The 21045-nt window shown below is 31.0% G+C and overlaps 3 protein-coding genes across 3 annotated transcripts; all 3 read right to left on the reverse strand.

Moving 5' to 3' along the window:
* Positions 1-1714: 1714 nt before the first annotated feature.
* On the reverse strand, positions 1715-2476 carry LOC110618794. Its single transcript, XM_021762037.2, has one exon. The coding sequence runs from the start codon at positions 2295-2297 to the stop codon at positions 1929-1931; it is 369 nt and encodes a 122-aa protein (XP_021617729.1). The 5' UTR covers positions 2298-2476; the 3' UTR covers positions 1715-1928.
* A 7610-nt stretch (positions 2477-10086) lies between these two features.
* LOC110618933 (EPIDERMAL PATTERNING FACTOR-like protein 4) lies at positions 10087-10499 on the reverse strand. Its single transcript, XM_021762204.1, has 2 exons — positions 10392-10499; positions 10087-10314 (listed from the first exon to the last, which is right to left on the reverse strand). Exons 1-2 carry the CDS (start codon positions 10497-10499, stop codon positions 10087-10089), a joined length of 336 nt encoding a protein of 111 aa, XP_021617896.1.
* Positions 10500-11779: 1280 nt separating this feature from the next.
* Positions 11780-15581, reverse strand: LOC110618792 (probable beta-D-xylosidase 5). The gene is made up of 5 exons (XM_021762036.2): positions 14668-15581; positions 14369-14538; positions 13639-13736; positions 12794-13555; positions 11780-12514 (listed from the first exon to the last, which is right to left on the reverse strand). Exons 1-5 carry the CDS (start codon positions 15355-15357, stop codon positions 11844-11846), a joined length of 2391 nt encoding a protein of 796 aa, XP_021617728.1. The 5' UTR covers positions 15358-15581; the 3' UTR covers positions 11780-11843.
* Positions 15582-21045: the final 5464 nt, after the last annotated feature.

A 21045-nucleotide genomic window follows, 5' to 3' on the forward strand; every position in this document is an offset into this window, starting at 1 on the left:
TTAAATTTTAAAATATTAAAAATAAAGTGTAAAAGATTAAAAATAAAATATAAAAAATAAAAAATTTATTAAAAGTTTAAACCGATTAAATCAAATCAAATCAGATCGATTTGATTTAATTTAATTTTTAATTAAAATCAATTCTATTCAATTTTTATAAATATTAAAATTTTAATTTTTAGCTTATTAAATTCAATTCAGCTTTAAATCAAACGCATTGAATGCTGAGTTTTTTCCAGTAGATAATCTCGTTGGATTTAACATGTATAATTTGGAGTAGACTTTTGTTTGACAATCAGGAGATCAAATTCTAACCTTCGATTTTTTTTAAAAAAGAAAAGAGATGAAATTCTAGGCCCATTGTTTATTTATTTATTTTTTATACCAAACTGGGCTTGGGTGCAAAAGAGAAAAATCCGATGCCCACAACCCTCCTTTCATGGCATTTGATAGCGACATCTCTCGTAGAAATAGAGCCCATATGACGTCGCACGGGCTTTTCTGCTTGGTGTTCGTCAGTTTAAAAATCTGGTGGCTTCTCTCTATCTCGTTGATTTAACTCTTTTACATAGAGAAAATCTACCTGCAGGAGTAGGATTGACTGTGCAAAAAAGTAATTGTTTAATAAAATTATAATTTTAAATGTATTTTTATTCATCATAAAAAAATAATTCCAAATTAAAAAAAATTACCCAACTGTTTTTTTTTTCTACAAAAAATATATCTCGTTACATATTTAAATTTTATAAATTTACTATTTAATCATAAATTTAATCTACGATAATAAATATATCTAAATAAATATAAAAATTTTCAAATTTTACACATCTTAAATTTAGAGTCAACAACTTAAAAAATATTAAATTCATCAATTAAAACATGTCTAATATCGTACCCTAATCAATTTTTATAATCTTAATCTCTCTAAAATTACGATCCAACCTCTTTATTCTCATTTATTACCTTTAAAAAAAACCTAAATTCATCAACTCTTCCCAGATCAAACCACTAAAACTAGGTGTCACAATTTCATTAGTCCTGAATCACAGAACCATCAACATGTAATTACTGTTTTATAGTATAAATTTTCCTTGATGTCCGATTTCTAAAAGAAGCAGACAAGAGGCTCGGTTATATCATAATTCACTGATAATTTAATTTTGTCTCGGTTAAAATTATGAATAAATGAAAATTTTTAATTTTATTTTCCAAAAATTAAAATCTTGACAATAGTGAATTGAAAATTTTCCAATGGGAAAATCACGCTAAGGCAATGAGAAATGAATATCCATCATGTAACGTTTAAAATGTAGCTTTTTCTTTTCCTTTTTGAAACAACACGTCATTTTCTCTTAGTCAACTTTTTCTTTATTCATGAATTTCAAATTAATAGAAAGTATATAAAGTCATTTCATTAAACAAAATTATTAATTTGAAAAATTATAACTCATTATTTATATAAAAAGAGAACTCATTATAAATATTTCCTATTCAAGTTAATGAAAAATAACAAAATAATAATGAAACAGTAAAAATATATTAAAATCTTTCTAATATTTTAAAAAAATCTATTAGTTAATTTTTTTGTATTATAGATATATCTCTGTATCATAAAAATTAAATAATAATTTTTTTCAATAAAAATTAAATACCCACATAAAATTATTGCAATCTAATGAACAACCAAAATAAAATCTTAAAAAGAGAGAAATTAAAAGAAAAAATAGGATACAATATATTTATTAATTGGCATTTTGCCAAGGAAAACATAGAACTTCAACAATCAAATACACAATTTCCATCAACTGTACAATTAATTCCACCACATATCTATCCTAATCATAATAAAATATAATTTTATCTTGCAACATTTAATATTAAAAAAATATAAAATACAATTAATACAAAAAATAATTCACAAATGTCTTTCATTTTGAAGTACCTTTCATTGGCTGAGATGAGAAAATATTATTTTTCCCATAGTGAAGATTATTATTTTTGTTATTATAAGAAGTAAGCTTTGAACCAGCTGCAGCCATTGAGGGAGAATTCACCGACCGTTTTCTCAAGCTGCTTGAATTGAGATATCCATCAAGACCAGACCGTTGCTCCAAAAACTCCACACTTGGTGGCTGGAACTCCGACCTGGTTCGCCTGTGAGAAGAGCCGTTGAAGGAGTCCCCGCCGCTGAGTAACAAATGGTAGCTACGGCTTGAGCTTGCAGAGAAAGACCTGCAGCTGTTTTGAGGCCTTTGTTTCTTCATTGCATGGAGGAGATAAGGAATCAGGCCTTCCATGACTTCTTCTTCTTCTTTTCTTCTTCTTGTTTTTTTTTTTCTGTTCTAGTCGCTGCTGAAGGCTGAAGCTTTGAAGGTAGAGAATTAATGGGTATCTGCCAAATTGTGAGAAGCAAAGCTGGTTTTATAGTGGGTTCAGCCCATGGAAATGGATGAGCTTGGAATGGAATTGCTTTGGTCAAATATGAGACTTTCTTTAGTCTGAAAATTCTTCACCTAATCACTAATGGGTAATGTTAAACAGCTAGCCACCATATTGTTTGATGTACATTCATTATTCGCATCATGATCACGTGAATTTTTTTAATTTTCTTTATTGGAAAAATAAATATATAATTATACTGTAAGATATTTATTTAATGATTAAGAAATGGAAAACTTGAAGCAAAGTCAGCGGCGAATACAAAATCGGAGTTAAATAATGAAAAGCGTGTCGTCTTGCAATTGAGTGCGATGTGCTTTTAGGTTTTAGCTTAATCCTGGAGCGCGGCTTTACGCGGATGCTATAATTGCCCTTATCCTTTTCTTTGAAGAAAGCTGCTACTTGGGATCTCCGGATCACTCCTTCCCCAGGTAGGTTCTTCTTTCACAAATTTTTTTTTTTAGGTAAAAAAAATTTATTAGAAGTTTATTATTATTATTATTATTATTATTATTATTATTATTATTATTATTGATCAATCCACATTGGTTTGAGTAAGAAATAATGTGTTATTTATAAGAGTTTTAAACACTCGTTCTCTTTAACTAGTTTTTGAGATAAGTTAGATTTGATTTAAATTTAACATGATATCAAAAATTTCCACTGATGTTGGATCTTCCATAAATATATTACACTACAATATAGTCCTGAATGTAAATGGGTGTGTTAAATCCCAAATCATAAGGGTGTATTGAATCTCGGATCGTTTTAAGATAGGGGTAATGTCAGTTTGAAATAGAGTAATGTGCTCTTTAAACTTTAGGCACTCATCCTTTTGAATTAGTTTTTTATTTGGGTTAAATCTGATTCAAATTTAATATTACTAAGATAATTATTTTGATCGTAATTGATTTAAATTGTAAATGAAATTAAAATTGACTAGGATCAAATCTAAAATTGGATATGGGCAATTAGTTCTGATTCATGAATCAGACTATAATTATTTAGTAGAAGAGTCGATCCATAAAAAGCCTCATAGGGAGCCATCCCTATGCTAGCATGATGGCTGTTATTGTAGGCAAACTCCATCAAAGGTAGATGCTGCCTCCAAAAACCTCCAAAATCTAGTACACTTTCGGCCGCTGAACCTGGTAGAGTTTTGTAGGCACTTTCGGCTCCCGAAGGTGGTCTGGCCAGCCACCTATAAAGGGCCCCCTGTCCGAAAAATGGGCGAGTTTTCTCTCCCCATTTCCAGGCAAGGTGAGTCTCTGTCACCCCTTTTATGATCTTGTGTTTTCTCCTCAAATCCTTCAAGATTTTTACGAGTTTTTATCATGTTTTGAAGATTTTGAGCTAAAGATCAAGGTTTTGAAGCTTGGAGACCCCCGGAGCTCGTTCCTCCATATCTCCGAGTTGGAATCACACCTCCTCTCGATCTTCAAGAGGTAAGTGTAGATCCACCCTTTTATTATGTTTTAAGTAAGTTGTATGAAGGGTTAAGGGGTTTTTAATGCATGTTTAGGCTAGTTGTAAAATATGAGGGTTTATGTTAGTTAAATGATAAATGTATGTTTATGTGTTGATATGTTGTTGTTTGTTGGGGTTTAGGCTAGTTTTATGCCCCTATATGCATGAATGAGTGTATATACATGTTTTGGAATAGTTGGATGCGTGTTGGGAAGTTTGGAGGGCTGAATGTGGGATGGCAGAATCGGGTTCTGCCACCCAGAAGGATCCAGGTTCGGCTTCCGAACATGCTTCCGAACCTGCTTCCGAAAGTGCCTGACTTTCGGATCTGTGGAGGACCTTCGGCTTCCGAACCTGCTTCCGAAAGTGTCTGACTTTCGGATTTGGAAGGGGTTTCGGCCGCCGAACCTGCCGCCGAAAGTCCCCTGTCCAGCCCTTCCTTGGTTGTTTTATATGCATGTTTTACGATGTTTTAGGGGGTTTTTGGGGAGATGTTTAGAGTTATGTTAGAGTTGTTTAGTCCCTCATTTGAGTCCACTTGTGTAGGATCGGACCTGAGAAACCGAGGTGATCAGCAGTGAGATAGCTGCTTCAGAGTCAGTTCAGAGTCAGCCAGAGGTGAGTAGAACACAACTCTTTTATTTTAAGCAAATGAACTTTAGAGCATGATCCATGCATCATGAATGCCATGATATGTATTAGGTTGTTTTGCATTAGAATCCACGAATATGACGCATTGCATTATTCATTGTTAATGTGGATGGATATTGGGTGATACATTAGCCCTCAATGTGATATGATATGATATGATATGAGATGGAAAGACCAGGTGTGGCCTAATCGCCCCTGGCACAGAGTAAGAAAAGACCAGGTGAGGCCTAATCGCCCCTGGCACAGAGTAAGAGAAGACCAGGTGTGGCCTAATCGCCCCTGGCACAGTTGGACATGTTATGTTATGTTAAGAGGAAGTCCTGAGGAGCTCCGTCGAGGGCCGGGCATTTATGGGATATGTAGCGGGCTTTTGGTGACAATACCATCTTAAGGTGATTACTTGTGTTGTGATGCATTTCATGATGGCATATGATATTTAAATGTTTTTATTGTTATGCTCACTGGGCTTTTTAGCTCACCCCATTCCTTTAACCCCCAGATTTGCAGGGTCAGAGATAATTCAGGAGGTCGGCAGGTTACGGCTATGGTTATGTTATGTAATAGTATAGTAGTGGACATGATGAAATGTAAAGTAGAGTTATGTAATGTAAGGATATGTAATGACATGTCATGGTTAGAGTTGTGCTTTGCCCTAGTCATGTATGGTTAATCCCTTTTGATACATGATTTTATGTTAATGTATAAATGATGATGTTTATGTAAACCAAGCTTAATGTATGATATGTTACCCCATTGGAGTATTTGATGAGGGCTCCAGTGTGGGGTTTTATGATATTGAGTTTGTGCATGCACAGGTTAAGCTTGGTGAATGAAAGAAAAAGTTTAAAGTTTTATATATATATGTATGATCATGTATGGGATTTTATCAGGTACACAGGTTGTATGTTAGGCTTGTTACGGGTCCCGGTGACCTTAAGTAGATCTGGATCCTAGCACCGGTAGCAGTCCAGTTTTCGGGTCGTTACAGTAGCGTTTGGTAGCCAGGATCTCTACTTCAGCATCTCCAGTAATCAATATATCGTCAACATAGACAATTAAGGCTTGGAAGGAAGAAGATAAAGATTTTGTGAAGAAATAGTGATTATGTGGACATTGAGTAAAACCATATTGCTTGAGTTTGAGGGTGAATTCTTTGTTCCATTGGCAGTCAGCCTGCTTGAGCCTATAGAGTGATTTTTTTAGTTTACACACTTGATTTGATTGTGCCTTAGAGTTACCTTGTGGGGATAACATATATAGTTTTTCATCAATGGAGCCATGAAGGTAGGTGTTATTGATATCCAACTGGTGGATTAGCTACTGTTTGGCAGCTGCTATGGTAAAAGATAGACGAATGGAGACCATTTTTGCTACGAGAGAGAAGCTTTCAGTGTAATCAATTCCTTCAACCTGGTTGAACCCCTTGGCCACTAACCTGGCCTTATGTCTGTCAATTGAGCCATCAACTTTTCTTTTAATTTTATACACCCACTTAGATGCGACATGCTTTTTATGTACAGGGAATGTGACAAGTTCCCAAGAGCTTCCAATTCAATATCCATGGCTTTGACCTAATTTTTATTTTTCTTTGCTTATTTGTAAGAATATGATTCATGTGTTAAATATAGTAATGCTACAAAATCTTTGTGTGCAGGTGTAAAATAAAAATGGTTTGAAGAAATTTAGATTAATGATGTATCTGAAGGTGGGCTCAGACTGTTAGAGTGGTTGTGTGGGACACATGTTGCATCTTGAGCTATTGCTATAAAGTTATTTAACCAACTTGATTTCTGATGAGTCCTAGAATTCCTTCGAATCTGTGTGTTTGTAGTGACATTCTATTGTAGGTTTGAGAGTGAGGTCGGATGGTGTTCATTGGGTATAAGGTGAGTATTATGATGCTGTGGAATTCTATTTTGGATTCTTCTTGAACTTGTAGAGGGTAAGAGGGATTAAATTCTGTCTGGTTATGTGTTTGGTAGGGAAAGATGGATTCATAAAAGATGACGTCTCTGAAAATACATATAGTCTTATTATTAAGGTCATACGATTTGTATGCCTTATGGCTTATGGCAAAACCCAGAAAAATGCATTTGGTTGCTTTGGGTTCAAACTTAGTTTTGTGAGGTCTTACATTAGTTGCATAACACAAACATCCAAAAAATCGCAGTATGCTATAATCTGATACTTTGTTGTTGAGAAGTTTATAGGGAGTTTTCTAATTAATGACTAAACTTGGGGTTCAATTTATCAGATAAGTGGCATGTATGACTGGCTCTCCCTAGAAATTCTTTGGAAAATCAGAATGGAACATCAAAGCTCTAACTATTTGAAGAAGGGTTTTATGCTTTCTTTCTATAAGTCTGTTCTATTGGGGTGTATAGGCTATTATTTTTTTTTTATGGATAATGTCATATTATTGAAACAATTTTGTTGTATAAGAACTTAGGAATTCTGCCCCATTGTCTGTCCTTATGTGTTTTACAGTGGCTTGGTATTATATTTAAATCATTTTGAGAAAGGTGAAAAGGAGTGAATAGACTTGAAACTTATTTTGCATGAGGTATGTCCATGTTGATCTACTGTAGTCGTCCACTATGGTTAAGAAATATGAGACACATGTAAAAGTAGGTAGGTGGTAAGGTCCCTAGATGTCTATGTATAAGAGGTAAAAAATAGTGGGGCTAGGGATTGAGCTTTTTTGAAATGACAGTCTTGACTGTTTGGTAAGAGGGCATATGTGACATGGTGACATTACTGCATCACAGTTAAAACTCACTATATGAGCAAGATTTGATATGGAAGCATGGCCAAATCTAATGTGCCATAAAGAAGTATCTCTTTTATTCATTTTGAAACCAGTTACATCATCACAGACATTAACTTTTTCTGATACATGTCTTATTATAGAGAATGAATTGCTACTGATCTTGTATTATCCTTCATGGAGGTGCTCCATAACAATCAACTCTTTAGTCCAAAGGTCTTGTAACTCATAGTGATTTAGATAAAAAAAAAATCACAGAAACATTAGAATCCTTTAAAAGTTAGTGAATAGATAAGAGGTGTTTGAAACCTGGTATGTGAAACACATTTTGCAATATCAGGTTAGTTTTAAATCTGATTTCACCAATCCTTTTAACTTCTTTAGTCAATCCATTAGGGACAAAATTATGGGTTTGGTTATAAGCTTAGTGTTTTGTAAATGTGTGAGGGAAGAATACATATGAAATGTAGCACCACTATCTATGATCCAATTACTAGTATTAATAGAACGGACAGAAATAGAAGAATTTTAAATAAATTTACTTGCAAATCCAGTAAATTCAGTACAGTTGGCTTCCTAGACCCTTTTACCTTTTATCATCTTGCTCTGTTCTTGCTGAATTGTGCTAGTGATGATGGCAGTTAGTTCTTCTTTACAGGCTTTGTCTGGCTTAACAACAAGTACAGTATCGCAGGTATCTTCTACAGCATTTGCAAAATGCTTTACCTTCTTTTGTTTGAACCATTTAGAATATCTGATTAGCTTGAAACAAGAGTCCTTGGTGTGTCCTGTGTTTTTGTAGTAGTTGCAGAACCTTTCATCTTTCTTTTCAGTCTCCCTTCTCTTGAATGATGTTTTATAACCTATATTCTCCCTGCTATTGCCTTGTGTCTTAGCCATCAAGGCCATGGAACCATCTGCTACATCTAGTTTGAAGGTTGTTAACCTCTCTTTATTTTTCAACTTTTAATACCATGGCATAGGCACGATTCACTGGAGGAAACGGATCCATGAGGAGGATCTGGTTCCAAACGCGATCATATGATGAATTTAGTCTCATGAGGAACTGGATCAATTTGTCACTTTCACAAATTTCACTCATCTCTTTTACAGCACCACAAGTACATATAAGAAATGGTCTAATACAAGCTAATTCATCTCAACCTTTCTTGAGTTTAGTAAAGTAAACCATTACATTTATGTTACCTTGTTGAAATGAGCTGATTTCTCTTATGATCAGGTAGATCTGAGGTCTATTGCTACCTCCAAAATATTGAGCCAACTCTTCCCATAGTACATGAGAAGTTGTGGTACACATAAATGCGTCCACGATTTCTTTAGAAATAGTTGAGAATCCAAGAAATCACTATACTATCCACTTTCTGCCATTGCTTAAAGTCCTAAGAGTCTTCCTCAAGTTTCTTGTGTTTTCTAGTGACAAAGCCAATCTTATCCATAGCTCGTAGTGCGATCATCATCAATCTGTTCCAAGTTAGGTAGTTTTCTTCAGTGAGTGGTATGCTCACCAACACTGCTCCTAGAGAATTAAAATTATGTATAATGAGGTGACCCTTTTAATTCATAGTTGGAATCATATTGCTGGTACTGGCCATGGCTGCTACGGAAGCTTGATTATCAATCTCTGATAGCGTGAACGGAAAGAAGCAACAATGATAGGAAATAGAAGAGAGAAAAAAAAATCATGTACATTACTTGCTTTGTATTAACTTATATATACAAAAGCGGAAACTGCTAAAACAATCTAGAGGTTCTTCTAAACAGTATGCTAACTACTTTCAAACTAACTATTTATTTCCGCTTAAATTCTCTTTCATAATATAGCGCAGGTGGTAAGCATGACTGATGTTTTTCGGTTTGGTATAACCTTAGGGAAGAAACACTGAACTTGTCTCTGTACATTTCCTTGTACGAAACGTTTCATTAACCTATACTTATTACACTGCGTTTTGTTTATTAGCCGTTACTAACTGTTATTCTTTCAGATAGAACTGAAATACGAGTTAAAACTATAAGGTATTATGTTACAAGATTTCCATTTATTCTTTGGATAATCATATGTAATTTAATATTAATGTGTTATAATCTGTTTTCATTTTTTACTGAAATTAAAATTATTCTATTTAAATTATTCAAAACAGAATTATATCAACTATGAATATTAATGAAATTTTCTGTTAACTAATCAAAACAGAATGATTTAATTTTCATTCTTTCTAAAATTAAAATTTTTAATGTAAATTAATTTTTCAACGTTGGAGATATTCAAAAGAAAATTAGTTAATAGAAAATTTGTACTTATCAAAAAAATAATTAGATTATTTTTAAGGGAAATGACTTATTTTTTTAAAGAAAAAGTTATTTTCTTGATTTCAACAATTTTATGAATATTATTATTATATAAATTTATTAATATTATTTATTTTTAAATTACAATTAAAGAATAAAAAATATAGAGAATTCTCTATATTCAAATCATTTATGGAGCAATTATCTCAAATCTTATTTTTCTAAACAAAGAAAAAGAAAAAGAAAAGAAAAGAAAAGAGAAAAGAAAAGAAAAGAGAAAAAGATCAAAGAATTGAACAAACAGATTCATTTCTGTGCTCCCCTATTATCTCAAGGAACAAGTAATAGCTAATGCCATGCACTGCCCCCAAGCAAAGATGATAAATATGGCAAGAAATTGATTCCATTCAGGGACCAAACCATAATTTATAAAAAATACAAGGGGGAAAATGCAATTAAGGAGAGAAAATATCTTCTCCACAGATACATTTCCAAACTTGTGGATAGTACTCATCATTCTCTTTGAATTCCATTGCTGGAACAGATACTTGAACAGGCATGCAGGGTTTGCATTGGTTGCACTTGAAATGGCATTCAGCAGGAAATGAACCTCTCATTGTCTTCCCAGAGCCACCTCTTCCATTAGACAGGTTCAGGCCTCCGGCCTCTGGCTCACCACCCACCTGAAAAATTCAAAATCAGGCAAAAAAAGAAAAAAAAAAAAAAACATTTAGTGTGGGAATTGCAGGGATGAACTTACTGGTGCAGGTGATGGTGAGGGAGCTAGAGCACGTGAATGCACTGTGGAAGAATGAATTAAGATAATGAAGAGGAGGATGACGATGAAGATTGTTAATCTTTCTTTCATTTTTCTTTGCAGGATTTTGAAACTGGAAGCTGTTAGTTTTCAGTTTATGGTGATTTCAATTGAATTGGTCTTGGTTTCAAGAGGATGGTAAAGAATGCATGGGGGATTTGAAAATTAGAAATGGTCAAGATGGGGTTGTGAGTTTGAAGAATTGCATCGTCATTGATCATCATCTATTGACAGATACAGTTTGTGGCACATGATATATGATCATCAGCATTATCGGCTAAAGTCATAACTCATTGCTTTAAGGCCAGCTTTTGATGGATTCAGTTTACTTTAAAAATTGAAAACTCAATATTTATTTTGATTAAATGAAAATTAAATCAATTTGGTAAAATAAAATCCAATCCAATTAAATCAAAATAATTTAGTTTAGTTGAGTTTATGAGTATTTAAGTCAAATAAAATGCTCTTCCCTCCCCTAACACATTATATTTCAAAAATAAATTGATTATAAATAGAAATATTTTAGAGATATTATTTAATTTTGTTCATCATAGAAAAATGCTTTGCCCATAAGGTTGACTTAAATTATTTTTAATATTTCAAGATTTAGTTGAATTATTTTAATATTGATAGATATAATTTTCATATATTATTAAAATAATGTAGTATTATTAATTAATCGCTTCGGTTTGATTTTATTAAAGTTTTCCTTATTAAAATCAAACCGGATCAAAATAATTAAATTTTTGAAAATTTAAATTAAATCAAATCGAAAAAATATAAAATCAAATTGAATTTTCAAATTAATTCAATTCGATCGATTATTTTAATTTAATCTGAATAATTTCATTGGAGTTAAATTTATATGTGTGAGCCTGAATTAATTATATTTGCCTTTTCTCAACAACAGTGGGGATGATTTTGTACAATGAGCGAGATCGAAATGAAGGGCATTTTTATTTATTATTGCTTGTTATTGTCAATTCTTGATCCATATGATTAGCCAACCTACAAAATTGTCTAATTAACCCGAGTATGATTCATTGAAACAAAGAAGGGAAGTAATTGAGATCTTTGGTGAAGCATATTGATCTGTCTGTCTTCTCAAGCCAAGTTTTGGGAGCATCTTTCATATGTTTTCATACTTTAGTGCCATATTATTAAATAAAAAATTGTTACGTTCATTCTCTAGTATGTAAAGATGGATATAATTCGAAAAAAACTGATAGAATTTTTCTAGAATTTCTATATATATATATATATTTTTTATTTTTTATTTTTATAAATTATATAATTTCTGCCTCTAACTATGAACCCAAGAAAATAGAATGTGTTAATAAATTTATTTAGTTAATATTAAACTCTCACAGCATTACCCACAACGCCATACTAAATTTACATAGAAACTCTGCTTTCTCCTAGTTCATATTGAGCCAATCTAATATCAACATGGTGCCTAACTTGTCTATCGCTAGAAGATCCAATTATAAATGTGTGTTGGCCTGTTACAAGTTTCCTTTTCCCTTCACTATCCACCAGAGCAAGTCTCTTGCAAACATCTATTACCACTGTAGTGTTCTTTGTCTTCCCTCTATTAACCTCCACCCTGCTGAACCCAACCAGCTCCAAACTTGGTGCAACACTGACCTCTGCGGTGTTTGGTGGCTTCCAAAACACTAGCACCACATGGTCTCCATTCCTTGGCCCGTTGTTTCTCACTCCAATGACGAGAACTAGTTGCAAACTTGTGCAGTTCAGGGATGAAGCGTCGATGGCTTGATTATTGGCAAAAGGGTATTTCTCTATGGAGTCATCAACTGAGAGAATGGTATTTGCTTTGAGGTGAGAGTTTGGTTTTATTGGTAGAGTTGATGGAGCTGAAACTATGAACTTGGAGAAGGTTGAATAGCTTAATCCATGGCCAAACTTGTAAATAGTTTCTCCTGTGTAGAATCTGTAGGTTCTTCCAGGATAGTCTCCACTTGCGTTAGCTCGCATGTTCATGTTTGTCATTGGCACTTGATCCACGTACGCTTGTGGGTACCAAGTAAATGGAGACCTTCCAGCTGAAAATTACAACAAAAAAAAAAAAAAAAAAAAAAAACCCTCTCAATTCAAGCTTAAGTAAGCTTCAATCTTAAACTCTGTTCGGTAATAATTTTGAATGTAGTATTTAGTATTTTAAGTTAGTCGGACACTAATACTTAAGGATCAAAGGAGTTCTAACATTTAGCTAAACACTATTAGATTAGTTATCTGCTACTTAGCGACAATTATAAAAAATATTATAATAGTTATTGTAATTGAACATGGCCTTAATCTAACTACTGTGTGAATCAAATCACCTGGATTGTAGTCTCCAAATATGACTTGGGCTATGGCATCTCCTCCTGCTTGCCCAGGATAGCCAACCCATAAAATCCCACCAATCTTGCTGTTGTTCTTGGCAAAGGAAACATCAACAGGACTACCAGACATAACAACAAGAATCACTGTTCCATTTGCTGCATTAGCAACATCCAATACAAGTTTCTCCTGATATCCTGGCAATATCAAGTTCTCTCTATCCAATTCCTCTCTCTCTATTGACTGATCAAGCCCTACAACCACCACCACTGCATCAGCTGTTGATCCAACCTTAGCCGCCGCCTCGAATTGTGTATCATCAGTGCAACTCACTGAACATCCAGCTTCAAATGTAGCTGTTGGGACATAATTTTGTAGCCCTTGTAATGGGGTGGTGTACTGGCAGGGAATACCAGCATAGTTGCTTATCATAGTTGCAGTGACATTAGCATTTGGTCCTATAACTGCTAAGCTTTTGGTGGTGTTTTTAGACAAGGGAAGAGCTCCATTGTTGTCTAACAAGACTATTCCTTGTCTTGCAGCATCAAGTGCCAGCAGTTGATGTTCATTACTGCATACATCAGACGGTCCAAGATTCCCAAATAGGAGTGATTTTGGATCCCCGTCAAAGAAACCGAGTCTCATCAGAACGATGAAGTCGTAGAGTAAGGCCTGGTCTACAACAGATTCTTCTACTTTATTCAATTTCACTGCATTTTCCGTATACTTGCGTAAAAATTCTCCACAGTTCATGTTCAAGCCTGCATACAATGTCATGATCATGTAATAAATGAAAAACTAAATGCTTTAGATCTTTGAATCTTTTGGGTATTTTGTAAAATACCTGCTTTCAGAGCAAGGGCTACTGCATCTTCAGGAGTAGCTGTGTAGTTCATTCTGTCATGATAAACCTCAATGGAATCACAGTCAGAGACAATATACCTGCACAAGAATTAAAAAATAAAAAAAAATAGTTAGTGAAAATTGAATGTCCTGGGCATTTGAACAAGAAAAGAGAGAGAAATTTCGCCAGGTCGCCAGAGGAGATGTATAGCCTTGTCGAGATGGGCTGCTGCTGCCCACTTCTCCCTTGCAGTGACAATGAAGTAAAAGATGATGCACTACAATAGCACCATGTTCCTAGAGAAAGATGGTTGTTATTGTACAGAAAAATTGAAGATCTCAGTATGATGAGCCGGTTGGCCAACAACAGGCTCCATGAGTTAGAACATGACTCCGAAAATGAATCCCTTGATTATGACAATGTTGAAAGTTACGGCCCAATGGGAAACATCAAGAATTCAAGCAGGCCCACTAAGACCAATACAGAAGAAATTCACACTTGCAAGCAATATTGATAGGAAATATACAAGCGAGAATTCACATATGGAAAAGATATAGTACAAGTGAAAGACGCACAAGTAGGAAGGACACATAAACTCATTGCTTTAAATGGTGTCAAGTTTATCAGTGTGCTATTTCACAAGTTCCATAAAAAAAAATTATTTATGAATAATTATTCTCATTAAGAAAAAATAAATAATCATGAAACATAGAGTAAAAGCAGAACAAACCCATCAAGATTCCATTGATCTCTAATAATCCCTTTGAGCAGGTCAGGATCAGCACAAGTAGGAATTCCATTCACCTTGTTATATGAACACATCACACTACTCACATGTGCATCCTCTACGCAACTCCTAAATGGTGGCTGATATGTGTCCTCTAGGTCTTGTTTTGTCACCTGCATTTTCACTTAAAATTTTTAAGAGTCGTAAAATTTTTATCAAAACTTTTTATATTATATTCTGTTTATACCGGATCGACACACTGAAGGGAAGTGCTCTATTGAGTAATTGGATTTTGTTTATACCTTAGCATCAAAGTGAAATCGATCAACATCTTTCCATTTGTCAAGATCATAAGCAGTATAATGCTTGCAACAGCTTGAAACTTTAAGCTTATCACCTCTTGTACAATTCTCTTCTTCACCAACTTCTTGCAAGCCCCTAACGTAATTCACTGCATATTTTGACACCACCAGTGGATCCTCACCAGGTGTCTCTTGGCCACGGCCCCATCTAGGGTCCCGGAACACATTAACATTAGGACTCCAAAATGTCAACCCCGCTAGTCCCACGTTGTGCATGGCTCGAGCCTCTGTTGACACCACCTGCCCCATCTTCAACCACAGTGTCTCGTTAAAACTAGCAGCTGACAAAATCACTGCTGGGAAGCTAGTGGCGCCGGGCACTGTGGCATTGAAACGTACTCCAAAACCAACATCTGAAACCCCATGCAGCGCCTCCGACCACCATTCATAGGCTGGGATGCCAAGCCTGGAAACTCCAGCTGCATGATTTACTAGTTGTTGCACCTTTTCTTGGAGTGTTAGACGTGAAACAAGGTCCTTGGCTCGATCCTCATAGGAAAGGGTTGTATTACAAAAGGGATATTGGCTTGTTTCAGGACTTCTCTGGTCGCATGCAAAATTATTCTGTGGCGTAGTTGGGAGTATTAGGAGCAACGAAAGAAGAAGTGTTAAGAGAAGTTGGATTTTCATGGCTTTCTTAATCTTGTTTTCTTTTCCTTGAATTGGCTTTAGAATTTAAGCAGCAAATTGGCACTTTATATACAGAAAAAAAATTATCTAAACTCAATTTACACAGAATTATAGTAAAAATCAAAGTAGAGTCTACACAAAAATTGGGCTAATATGGTCGCACATTTTCTATTCTATGGAAAAAGCATGGATTGCTTGTGCTTTGAGATATGTTGATGCTTAAATTTAGGAATGCTTAGGCAAAACAAAAGCTTCTTTATAGCTAATAGTAAGACATAAAGTTAAAATTTTTTTAAGTACAAAGGAGAGAAAAATACTGTAAACAAACGGAATCATCATGTTTCTACTGCTTTTTTTTTTTTTGAATGGCCCTTAATGATTCGGCTCGCTTGTGATTTTTCTTTTTCATCTATGTGAGAGAGAGATGGGGAAGAAAGGGAGGGAGAAAGGTGAAAATGTTTTTTTTTTTTTTTTAATTTTAATTTTGAAGTAATTTGGATTTCCCATTAGTAGGATCATATTGCCCTCAAATTCAATTTTAAAATTAGATAAAATTTCGTTAAGTTTTAAAAAATTAGTATTATTGTACCAATATTAAATCTATTGAATTAGGATGCCAATTAAAAAGAAGAAAAGTTGAGGATTTTTGTTTTTTTAATAATTAGGCATCAATAAAATAAAAGTAAATCTACCAAAGCCTAACATATTAACTACTTTATTTTTTCACATTTTGCTAGTAGAGTCTTGTAAGCAAGCCTAACCTAAGATTAGATGTCATTTCTAACTTACATTGTTGCATTTAATTTATAGTTATAGTTGGAGAGCAATATACGATATTATATTTATTACGATTTAATTTTATGGATCAGAAAGTAATTAGACCATATCTATTTTGACCTATGCTATTTCCATTGATATTATATTAAATGCAATTTCAATTCTTAAAACTTGAATCGATATAAAATTCTCAAAATCTATAATAAACAACCAAAATAAATAGTAAATAAAATTACTAGCTACCAACACAATATGCCTAAAAGAAAAATTAGGCTGTTGGATAATATTGTTAAGTAGGGTGAGTAGTATTCGATTTTAATCGAAAAATTTAATTCAATTGAATTAATTTAGAAATATAGTTGATTTTTTATTTTTTTTAATTTAATTTTTATTTTTAATATTTTAATTATTTTGATTGAGTTTGATTTTGATCAGAAAAAACAGTAAAATCGAATTAAACCGATTAGTGCGCAATAATATATTATTTTTTATAATATAAGAAGATTAAATCATAATTAAAATTGAAATATTTTAATTAAATTTTAGAATATTAAAAATAAAATATAAAAAATAAAAAATTTATTATAACTAATCAAATCGAATCGAATTATATTGATTTAATTTACTATTTCTACTGAAAATTGATTTAAATTTTATAAATATTAAAATTTTAATTTTTATTTAATTTAATTTTAAATCAAACAGGTTGAATGCAAAATCTATTACTAAGTCATGATGATTTGAGGCTTTTCAATTTTTCGAGGATCACTTTGCGTGAGATTGTATTTGATGTTTCATAACCATGATTTGCCCATGAAAAAAAAAATCATTTTTCAAGGAAACTTTACCATGTATTTGAAGATTGTGGGGGACATTCAAGGAAGGGTGTCTTCAAAGCAAGTGTTATATGTTTGCATACTCCATTAACTAATTAATCACTGACAAAAAAATATCAATTTTGATTTGCTTCTAAACTTAATCTCTATTAAAGCTTCAATTATTACAAAATTGCACTGTTATTTGATTTTGTAATTAAAAATTTAATAATAAGATGAATTGCATAAACAAAATAAGTCAATTTAAAAAATACATGAGCGGTTGCCGTCTAAATATATAAGATTTTTCATATGAACTCTACCATTATTTTACATTAAAAGTATACAAATTCAGCTTAGATAAATTTTATTTCGAAATGTCTAATTTTTGTCTAGATTTTATCTAAATAAATTTATAATAAAAATTTATAGTGGTCCAAAAAGAGGAGCAAAGTCTCCCCGGAGGGAATTCTACTTCAAAACGGCCTGCGCAGCTCGTCTGTCGTGAGGGTTTGGCCAACGGCACGTGTCTTTGAGGACGGATAACCTCTACTGAAGATTGACAAACGGACGACAAACACAAACATCGATTCTGGCTCGAAGAATTCTGATTTAGAGGCGTTTAACGCATTATCATTTTTATATTATAAATCTATATATACTCGATTCGGGTAAATTTTTATAACATTCTCCTATGATTGTAGTTCCATATGTTAAGAATTCCAACCCTATCCACTTTCTACTCATAGCATTTGGTGTGTAGGAAATATAAAAGGTAGTTTCCCTGTCTCTCATTAATTCAAACTTTTTCACTTAATAAATATTAATTATCCATAATGCCTTTTTTTCCTTATTCTCTGAGAAGAATTTATACTTCTATTTCATGGAAGTTCCTTGTAAACAAATGAATGAGTATATAGTAGGAAAAACTGCGTTCCAGCATTTTTACTTTTGTCTGGTTTGATATTAATTTGATGCACTAACTCATGCTTTTTTAGAAAACTTCCTCACTTTAACTGTCTAAGGATATTCTTTCTTCTTCCGTTTATAAGTCTTTTTTTCCTTCTTCCTTTTTCTAAGAATTTATCGAATACAATCATTATATATACTATGATTTTATTAAATATCGAAAATTTTAAGATTTTGAAGCTATGCTACTCAAATAGTTGAATTATGGATTTGGTTATTTTTTAAAAAAAGTTAATTGATAGCTTATATACAAGTAATATGAGATTTACGAGCTCTATTTTATAAGTGAGTATTCGATCAATTTAATTTTAAATATAATAAAAACTAAAATTTTAGTATATATGAAAATTGAACCGAACTGATTTTAAATATAAATTTATTTGAATCGAACTAGTATAATTCAATTTGATTTAATCGGTTAGAGATTTTATTTTTTACATATTTATTGAAATATTTCAATTTTAATTATGATTTAATCTCTTTATATTATTAAAAATAATAAATTATTATCATTAATTAATTCGATTTAATTTTTTTATTAAAATTAAAATAAACTAAAATAATCAAAATTTTTAAAAATAAAAATTAAATCAAACTGAAAAAATAAAAAACTGAATAGCGTGGCCCTCATTTCCCATGAATTCTACATTCTATTAAAAAGAAAATAGAAAATATTTTTCCCGAAACAAAAACAGTAGCAACTTTCTTTTTCCATTGTTTTCACAGTAAATATTTTCCCACCAATATAGCTATAAATTGACAAAAACAGTTTTTTTTTTTTTTTATCGTAATCATACAACCAAGCTGCTAATAATAGCAGAGCTGGATTTGGATTAGGAGCCCAAAGGCAGATATGGTCCAACTTAACACAACCCTATGTTACACTCCAAAACTTACCTTCACATATAATAATAATAATTTATTTGCACAGTCGTCTGTTAGTGGCCAACATCAACGGTTATAACTACCTTCTTACATAACAAATTCACCAAAAAAAATTAAAATACTTTCCATCCATCATTTTTTTCATTATTTTAAAATTGTTATTATTTTTTATATTATAATAACATATAAATTAATTATTATAATTCTACTTAATTTTATTTTATTTTTAAAAAATTTATTAAAATATTTTTTAATATTTAATAAAATTTAATATTTTTAAGATAAATACATTAAAAAATAAAATGAATAAAAATTATAAGATAGAAAAAATACACAATAACTCAAAATAATACAATTTTAAAGAATTTAAATAATTTTTAGGTTTTTTATTTAACCCAAATTATTAAATAAATATTAAATAATCCTAAAAATGATAATATATATATGAAACTATCAGGTGATACGTTATCCTTTTAATTTTAACAATTATGTTTAAATATTAAAGTTAGTAAATAAATATTTGTAATTTGTGATATACATAAATAGTAAAAAAAATTAAAATTTTGAGATAAGATTATTAAGTTAGTAAATAAATATTTGTAATTTGTGATATACATAAATAGTAAAAAAAATTAAAATTTTGAGATAAGATTATTAATAATAAATTTTAATTTTAAAAAATAAAATTTCTATAGTAAAAAAAACTTATTAAGATTGATGATATAGTAAGTAATTTATTTTATCTTAATTAATTTTTAATAAATTTAAATAAAAGTTATAAATGTTAGGATCATTTAAGTGATTTAAAGTTTATTAAAGATAATTAACAATATTATTCGATTTATTAAAAGATAATAATAAAAGATTAAATAAATCTAATAATAAATTTATTTAATTTATAAAAATTAAATTAAATTTTAGATTATTAAGATAATAATAATAAAATACCACATAATAAATTCAAACGTTAAAATTTGTAGTATTATTTATGTTTAAATTCTTTTAGTTAATTTTTATTATAATTTAAATTTATAATATAAATAAATAAATTATTACAAATAAAAAAATGTGCGACCCATTATTATTAAAATTGTAAGTCTCTATGTTATTGGTGCATTAAATCAACTTTAGCAAATATAAATAATGCATTAAATGAATCATAATAAGTATATATTTACACTCAATAGATTATAAATAATATTATTAGGTGTCCCGTATTCGGTTGAAACTGAAAAAATTGATTAATTCGGTTTGATTTTTTATACATTTTAATTTGGTTCGATTTTAAATTTAAAACTTTTTTATTATTTCAGTTCGATTTGGTTTTGATAAAAAAAATAAAAAAAAATTAAATTAAACTGATTAGTGATAATAGTATATTATTTTCAATAATATAAAGATTAGATCATATTAAAATTAAAATATTTCAATTAAAATTTAAAATATTAAAAATAAAGAGTAAAAAATAAGAAATTTATTAAAAATTCAAATCGATCAAATCGAATCGGATCAAACTGATTTGATTCAATTCTATTTTTAATCAAAATCAATTCGATTCGATTTGTATAAATACTAAAATTTTAATTTTTAATTTATTTAATTCGATTTGATTTTAAACTAAACCGATCGAATGGTAACCCAATAATTATAATAAATTAATTCTCTGAATTAAGTAATTTTTCTATAATTTATAAATATAGAAGGGAAAATAGTACCCTTACTCTTTTATATTATTTACATTGATAAAAAGCTATTCAAATTAATTTGTTTTAAATTTATTATGTAAATTAATTTTAAATATTTTTAAATTTTAAAGAGGTTAAAATTTTTCACTCCTATTCACAATAAAGATAATAATAAGAATTAAAAAATTAATTGTTATTTAAAATAAATTTCAAAATTTGTTTAAGTTTATAATAAATTAATTCTAATTCAAATTCATTTTTATTCACGATTAAGTTGTAATTTTATTTCAAATAACTCTATTTAATAATAATAAGAAGAAGAAGAAGCAATCTCCATGTATCATCTTAATTCATCTAGCTGTATGAAGGCCTAGAATCACTCATCCTTGCATTTTATTGATGAAAGAAAATCCAATCTCAATCTCATTGTCCCTTTCAGATATGTCCATTTTCTTTGAATGATTCCTATACCCACTTTAACCTGTAGGATCACAAACATAACTTTTGAATGTTTAAATTGTTTATTTGCTATAATTTTAAATATTTATATTATTTAT

The sequence above is a fragment of the Manihot esculenta genome, chromosome 7 (assembly GCF_001659605.2).
Source record: "Manihot esculenta cultivar AM560-2 chromosome 7, M.esculenta_v8, whole genome shotgun sequence".
Taxonomy (NCBI): domain Eukaryota; kingdom Viridiplantae; phylum Streptophyta; class Magnoliopsida; order Malpighiales; family Euphorbiaceae; genus Manihot; species Manihot esculenta.

Bases quoted from the DNA above. Each gene is read 5' to 3' on its own strand.
- LOC110618933 (XM_021762204.1), bottom strand. From the start codon at position 10,499: ATGAAAGAAAGATTAACAATCTTCATCGTCATCCTCCTCTTCATTATC. The intron at 10,315-10,391 runs GTAAGTTCATCC...TGAATTTTTCAG, and splicing joins CCTCACCATCACCTGCACCA to GTGGGTGGTGAGCCAGAGGC.
- LOC110618792 (XM_021762036.2), bottom strand. From the start codon at position 15,357: ATGAAAATCCAACTTCTCTTAACACTTCTTCTTTCGTTGCTCCTAATA. The intron at 14,539-14,667 runs GTATAAACAAAA...GTGAAAATGCAG, and splicing joins GATTTCACTTTGATGCTAAG to GTGACAAAACAAGACCTAGA. The intron at 13,556-13,638 runs GTATTTTACAAA...CATTGTATGCAG, and splicing joins AGCCCTTGCTCTGAAAGCAG to GCTTGAACATGAACTGTGGA.
- LOC110618794 (XM_021762037.2), bottom strand. From the start codon at position 2,297: ATGGAAGGCCTGATTCCTTATCTCCTCCATGCAATGAAGAAACAAAGG.